The sequence below is a fragment of the Mizuhopecten yessoensis genome, unplaced genomic scaffold (genome assembly GCF_002113885.1).
Source record: "Mizuhopecten yessoensis strain PY_sf001 unplaced genomic scaffold, ASM211388v2 scaffold465, whole genome shotgun sequence".
In the NCBI taxonomy this organism is placed as follows: Eukaryota; Metazoa; Mollusca; class Bivalvia; order Pectinida; family Pectinidae; genus Mizuhopecten; species Mizuhopecten yessoensis.
In genome coordinates, this window is record NW_018403560.1 from 50,413 (window position 1) to 58,559 (window position 8,147).

The following is an 8,147-nucleotide window of genomic DNA, read 5'->3' on the forward strand; positions in this document are numbered from 1 at the left end:
TTTCATAGCTGACTGATAGCTACTTGACTGACCTGGTTTCCTAGAACTCGACGTTACTTTCGCTTTCACTTTGTTTACTTCCGCTTTTCCGTTTCCAACCATCTCCATTGAACTAGCTGCCCTTTGTGCCATTTCATATGTTTGTGCTAATTCACGAATTTGATCTAACGTTATGTTTCTCCTCTCTAGAAACTTTCTCCTCAATCGTGACGAGCTACATTTCTCTATTACCTGGTCTCGTATCATGCCGTCTCCATCTCGAAAATCACAGAATACTGCCTTTTCACGTAGACGCGTGATAAACATTTCAACCGTTTCTGAGGTATCCTGGCTCATGGCCCTGAATTGGGATCTTTCGAAAGATACATTTACTTGTGGCGTGAAATGTGCCGTTAATGCGGTATTTGCGACAGTATACACCGTTTGTCCATCTCCCGGATCACCAACTTGTAAGGTGAAAAATATATCCTGTACCTTAGGACCAGCACAATGTAGAAATAATGCTCTTTTCTGACCAGGGTCATTCACACCCTTACCTTCCGCATATAACTCAAAAAAGCGGACCCATTTATTCCAGCGTTGACCAGCCGAAGTAAAAGGTGACGGATCAAATTGTTGTATTACCCCAAAGTCCGACAAACTTATTCCTTGAGCCATTTTAAATGCTTGTTTTTACCCTCGTCGCCAGTTTATAGTGTCTTCATGGATGGATGANTTCGTATCACTGTCGAGTGGTATCAATGTGTAAATGTATTACAGGTACAATATCTTATCGCTGTCGAGTGGGATCAATGTGTAAATGTATTACAGGTACAATTTCTTATCGCTGTCGAGTGGTATCAATGTGTAAATGTATTACGGGTACAATTTCGTATCACTGTCGAGTGGTATCAATGTGGAAATGTATTACAGGTACAATATCTTATCGCTGTCGAGTGGTATCAATGTGTAAATGTATATATTACCACATTATATAGTTACAATCACCTGTGTGTGTTACATACTGTATATATTACCACATTATATAGTTACAATCACCTGTGTGTGTTACATACTGTATTTATTACCACATTGTATAGTTACAATCACCTGTGTGTGTTATATACTGTATCTATTACCACATTGTATAGTTACAATCACCTGTGTGTGTTNCGTATTATGGGCAGTTCTCCTCAAAGTAATTACCGTTGTTTGTCTTCTGAAAAGCGTGCGGACCGTTGGAAAAGTAAGTTTACTTTCTACAGATAAGTTAAAATATAATACTGATGACAAACAAATTAGCTGTAAGGCTGAAAAATCATAAACATATGAATTGTATTAATATTGACAATTTTTTTTTATATTTGGATAGGTAGTAAAAAATACAGTGATGAAATTCCTTACCCTGAATTAAATTTACAGTGGGAGGGGGGGGGGGGGGCATTTATTTAAAGGGGGAAGGAGGAAATTTACACTTGTTAGTATTGAGTTTAATGTAGATTTACATAAGATAACGACATTGAATTACGGTTAGAAATTTGTAAAACTCAAAACTTTGATTAAAACTTGGAAAAGGAGATGACTTATTCCTATTGGTAGGATACATACTATAAAATCGTTATTATTTTCACAATTCAATCACCTTTTTATCTCTTAACCAAATCCAGATGACTGTTTTCTTAAAAAATATTTAGAGAGATTTTCTGTGAAAAAGTAAAATAGAAAAAGCTGAAAGAGATGTCGTTTTTAAAGATTACTTAGAAGGGGGTCTTAAAATTTTACATGTACAGTCGTTTATTGACTCGTTAAATTAAAACTCGTTAACGTGGGTTATGAGGTTATATATGAATTCTCGTAAATGACAAGTGATTTTAGAATTAGTTTGTGATAAGATCATTTTGGAATATTATGGAACTGATTATATTTCAAAATGTCAAAATAAAACTAAATATTGATTATGGATGATGTATTTAGGGCATGGAGAAACATTAATGAAAATAAAAGTTCTTTAGCAGTAAGTTCAAAATGCCCATCTGGTATAACCATACGATTACAATAGAAAATATAAGCATATTTTAAAGAGAATGGTACAATAAAGGGACAATCATATAAATGATCTAATCAAAGACAGAAATACCTATGAATTTTACACATTTCAAGATTTCAAGCAGATGTATGATGTTATATACACTTTTTACGATACCAGGGTCTAATTACTGCCATAAAAGAGCACATTCTACAACAAGATAAGTCAAATGTAGAGGTAAATTATTCATTTATATCAATTTAAGGGACATTACGTGAAGAGCTAAATCTTTGTTAATGAATATGTTACCTTGCTATCCCCATATTCATAGTCCGTTCAAAATGTCCAGTTTGATCACTTGAATTGTTCGGGATGTTAAAAATAGCAATAATAATGTCACCTGACGGTTTTGAAACGAAGCAGTAAATACAGGTGGTTTGACCGAGATTCAAAGTTTCCAAAGGGGCCCCCAGAGAGGGGCCGTTTGGCAACTGCAGCTTCTTACCGCACTATGAAAACCAGGAATATGATTTCTAAGTCCGTGTTGAAACTTATTGAATCAGTAATTATTCATCATCAGAAGTTAATTGCACGCATGCCAATATTCAGAATTTAAATGAAGAAATATTTGTTGGCATCTCGGCAGTATTTATATTTCTGTAAAAAGGAATATTCACGAGACAAATATCCCATTTTAAATATTTTTATTAAGTGTATATATGCATTGATAAGTTTAAAAAAAAAGAGAAACGTTTGTGATTTTTTGTATTTCATTGTACAACTCAATTTCTTTGGCTACTTTTTTTTCTAGACAATGTATAATATATATTCATGTATACTCTCTTTCCCACTTTCACTGTCTTCATACACAAACACTTAGTAAATCATATAAGCCATCACACAAATTTAACATTTCTGGCTAAATCACTGCGTGTATATGTAGAATATGTGTCAAGATTTGGAACGTGTTGAGATACTTGATGATTATATGTTTTTCATACTTTACATAGATTAAAGCATACTCGTAAATGGACCTTTTTTATGTTGAGACAACTTTTCTTTAATCAGTTCTTTTTGTCCAAAACAGAAGTCGTAGTTATCGGCAGCACGCGTCATTTACATTTACAACGTAAACAAATTTTCCCGTTTTCAATGCGTATTCCGGTTGTATCTGAAGTCGAAAACTAATTATTTATGGAAAAAAAAGTTGTTGTATGATCATACATTCTAAGTCAACATCATGTGTAAACATGAACTGTTGAAACATTGCTATTTAAAAAATATTTTTGTTATGCAATCCTATTTACTATAAGTAGGCTCTTCTTCCTCTATTATTCATCCTGATTGCATGTTAATAAAATTCAAAGTACTGAAAGTACTCCAGACACATGCTTTATTGATGTTGCAATATTTCCATAGTTATATATGTAACATTTTAGGAAAAATGAACACAATACAGTCAGTTGGTATGCAAAATAAACACCAATAATAAAAAATGTTAATCTTCCGCTATGTTGTACACATATTTATTTTAGCATACACACATTTTTAGCTCGTTTTCAAATTTTAACAGATCAACGAATTGGCATACCCTCAATATAAGCAAAAACAATTGTAAACAGAAACTTCAATTAGCGCAATTATAGATAAGTGCAATATTTGAAACCCAGAGAAGCGTTAAAATCCGATAACTACTATACGTTTACAGTGTCCCTTCTTTTCTGTACATGCTTCCTTTGTGTTCTAGCTGATGCTTCTGACCACATTCTTTCCTCCATTAATTGGTTTGGCGATGTTGATACAAGCGTTGACGCAGAACGGCGCCAAAGATGGCTTACTTTTCACGACTTGCAGACTCTCAGGTTTGTTTATCGCATTTATTCGATGCAAGCTATCATTGCAAAATATTATTTAGCATACATTTGAAGACCTTATTCTTAGTCACTTGAGTTTTCTGTCACTTGCTGTCCACAATAAGCTCTTTGCTTAGCGGCACAGTTAATGATATCATTATCAAATTTGCATTTACCAGAAAGTATGGATAAATATGTTGTGTTATGCACCTCCATTTCTGTCTCAACAGCAGTTGAGGTCAATTTGGATTTCCAGCAATTTGGCCCCATTGATGAGTCATAAACGGTTGGGACAGCAGTATGGTGCAGTGTAATTTCGTGTATGGGCTGCTGTATCTTTTATGGGCTACTGTATCTTTTATAGGCTACTGTATCTGTTATGGGCCACTGTATCTTTTATGGGCTACTGTATCTTTTATAGGCTACTGTATCTGTTATGGGCCACTGTATCTTCTATGGGCTACTGTATCTTTTATGGGCTACTGTATCTGTTAAAGGCCACTGTATCTTTTATGGTCTACTGTATCTTTTATGTGCTACTGTATCTTTTATGGGCTACTGTATCTTTTATGGGCTACTTTATCTGTTTTGGGCTACTGTATCTTTTATGGGCTACTGTATCTTTTATGGGCTACTGTATCTTTTATGGGCTACTGTATCTTTTATGGGCTACTGCATCTATTATGGGCTACTGTATCTGTTATGCGCTACTGTATCTTTTATGGGCTACTGTATCTTTTATGGGCTACTGTATCATTTATGGGCTACTGTATCTTTTATGGTCTACTGTATCTTTTATGGCCTACAGTATCTTTTATGGGCTACTGTATCTTTTATGGGCTACTGTATCTGTTATGTGCTGCTGTATCTTTTATGGGCTACTGTATCTTCTATGGGCTACTGTATCCTTTATGGGCTACTGTATCTTTTATGGTCTACAGTATCTTTTATGGGCTACTGTATCTTTTATGTGCTACTGCATCTTTTATGGGCTACTGCATCTTTTATGGTCTACTGCATCTTTTATGGTCTACTGTATCTTTTATGGCCTACTGTATCTTTTATGGGCTACTGTATCGTTTATGGGCTGCTGTATCTTTTATGGGCTATTGTATCTTTTATGGGCTACTGCATCTTTTTTGGGCTACTGTATCTTTTATGGGGTACTGTATATTGTATGGGGTACTGTATATTTTATGGGCTACTGTATCTTTTATGAGCTACTGTATCTTTTATGGTCAACTGTATCTTTTATGGGCTACTGTATCTTTAAGGGGCTACTGTATCTTTTATGGGCTACTGTATCGTTTATGGGCTGCTGTATCTTTTATGGGCTACTGTATCTTTTAACGGCTACTGTATCTTTTATGGGCTACTGTATATTTTATGGGCTACTGCATCTTTTATGGGCTACCTTATCTTTTATGGTCTACTGTATCTTTTATGGGCTACCTTATCTTTTATGGGCTACTGTATCTTTTATAGGCTACCTTATCTTTTATGGTCTACTGTATCTTTTATGGTCTACTGTATCTTCTATGGGCTACTGTATCTTTTATGGGCTACTGCATCTTTTTTGGGCTACTGTATCTTTTATGGGGTACTGCATCTTTTATGGGCTACTGCATCTTTTATGGTCTACTGTATCTTCTATGGGAGACTGTATCCTTTATGGGCTACTGTATCTTTTATGGTCTACTTTATCTTGTATGGTCTACTGTATCTTTTATGGTCTACTGCATCTTCTATGGGCTACTGCATCTTTTATGGGCTACCTTATCTTTTATGGGCTACTGTATCTTTTATGTGCTACTGCATCTTTTATGGGCTACTGCATCTTTTATGGTCTACTGTATCTTCTATGGGAGACTGTATCCTTTATGGGCTACTGTATCTTTTATGGTCTACAGTATCTTTTATGGGCTACTGTATCTTTTATAGGCTACCTTATCTTTTATGGTCTACTGCATCTTTTATGGGCTACTGTATCTGTTATGCGCTACTGTATCTTTTATGGGCTACTGTATCGTTTATGGGCTGCTGTATCTTTTATGGGCTACTGTATCTTCTATGGGCTACTGTATCTTTTATGGGCTACTTCATCTTTTATGGGCTACCTTATCTTTTATGGGCTACTGTATCTTTTATGTGCTACTGCATCTTTTATGGGCTACTGCATCTTTTATGGGCTACTGCATCTTTTATGGTCTACTGCATCTTTTATGGGCTACTGTATATTTTATGGGCTACTGTATCTTTTATGAGCTACTGTATCTTTTATAGGCTACCTTATCTTTTATGGTCTACTGTATCTTTTATGGGCTACTGTATCTTTAACCATATTGTATAGACATGCATTATTGTCATCCTTACTAACACGCAGGAATCAATGCATTAAAGCTTTGGTAAATATGATCAGTTTGAAATGACAAAGCATCACCATTTGGAAAATCCTACAACAAAATTAACTCAAGTACAGTACAAATTAAATGACAGGTTTGGATAGAGGCGACATTCATGGCTTTTTACAGTCTCGGTCCAAGCTGGGGAGGCGTGATGATGATGGGAAGTCATATGAAGTTCCACACTAACTGTCTGAGGTAAATATAAGTATATCTACTTTACTTAGATATATTTATTATGATGAAAAGTCACAGCATACGAATCTTTTGGTCTTATTTATGTTAATTAGTACCAGTGATGTACTAACATGTTCTAAGTTTATAATATACCCATACCAATCATAAAATTAATACAGGACATTATATTAACACGTGTGAAGATATAGCGTGTCATATGATCTTCACCGTAGTTATTTTTTATCAAACTGATACTTTTTGTATATGTCAGTGATAAAACTGCATTAATACCATTATTATTATAAACATTTGTTTGATCGACATAACATTTGTTTTCAATTATTGTTGTTGTAAAAATAGGTTGGCTGACATCACCTGTGATATAATTATTGCAGTTACAGCGAGGTGATTATCAGTATCATTGCGACTATGCTTCTTGTTGCAGAAATGTATTGATTGGCATCATTGGGGATGTCTGCATAGCAGTATTCAGCAGCGTCGTATTGTTTGCTGTTCTTGGTGTGATGGCGAGCGAGATCGGCGTACCTGTCGAGGATGTTGTAAAGTCTGGTATGGGATATATACATGATGAATACCTATCATGCTGCTAAAATACACAAGAAAGCGCGTGTTTCGAGTTCCTAATTTTTTTATTTTTTTTTATCAATTTATTTTTCCAACAGTTTTTCATAATATAGGTACAGAACAGGTATTTTCATTTTCACACTCTCTAACACACATTTTGACACTTAATTCACTCATCATCAACATCATCCTGAATGTTGTCGTCATCTCCCTCATCACCATCATCATCATCCTCACATTCATCATCATCATCATTATCATCTTCCTCATTCTCAGACTCATCATCATCATCATCATCATCATCATCATCCTCATCCTCACAATCATCATCATCCTCCTCACAATCATCATCAACATCATCATCAGCATCACTATCTCATCAGCATCCTGATACTAAATGTTCAAACTATCGTTCCTCATAGCCATCATCATCATCCTCAACGTCATTGTCATCATCCGTACAATGTGTGTCATCAGCAACACACCTCAACAGACAGCCACTGAACCAAACTGCAACATCATTTTTTTAATTGATACATTCAATATTTGACATCAACATACTCAACAATCATGATTAACTCATTCATAAAGAGGAAGATCAGCATAACACTTTTTCTTTTTAATATATTATTACATGTATACACATTTTTATGACAGACAACATAATCCACATCATATTATATTTTATTTCAGAACCAAATCATGTACTTCACTTCAATAAAAAGCATGAACAGATAAACCCACTCCTATACGCTTTCACTCACACACACTCACATGCACTCTATCTACAAAAAGATAAAACTCCTGTAATTGCTTTATCTGATATGTGTATAATATTGTCGAAAAGGAAGGAAAGAGAAATAAGAGAGAAGAAAGGAAAAAGAAAAGGAATGAATAGGCATAGATATTCTGTTGCAAAAAATATCATATTGATGAATTCTAGGGATAGATACCAGAGACAGGGATGTCAAACTATACTCATATAGTACTTAAAAATATATTACCAGAACCAGCAAAATATATTGCCAGAGTACAGGGCAGTTTCAATAGAATTAATTCATAATTAACATATATTCAAAATAAATTAGTCCACAAGCTCTATTAGCCGCATCCATTTTTCCCAGT

General features: G+C 34.7%; 1 protein-coding gene across 1 annotated transcript in view; it reads left to right on the top strand.

Annotated features, from left to right (window-relative positions):
• Positions 1–3,844: 3,844 nt before the first annotated feature.
• LOC110449508 (sodium- and chloride-dependent glycine transporter 1-like) overlaps positions 3,845–8,147 on the top strand; it is a 14,105-nt gene continuing 9,802 nt past the window's right edge. The window contains exons 1-3 of the mRNA XM_021496421.1: positions 3,845–3,867; positions 6,355–6,458; positions 6,883–7,007. Coding sequence (XP_021352096.1) covers positions 6,376–6,458; positions 6,883–7,007 — 208 coding nt within the window. The 5' untranslated portion in view covers positions 3,845–3,867; positions 6,355–6,375. The remainder of the gene's footprint in view (positions 3,868–6,354; positions 6,459–6,882; positions 7,008–8,147) is intronic.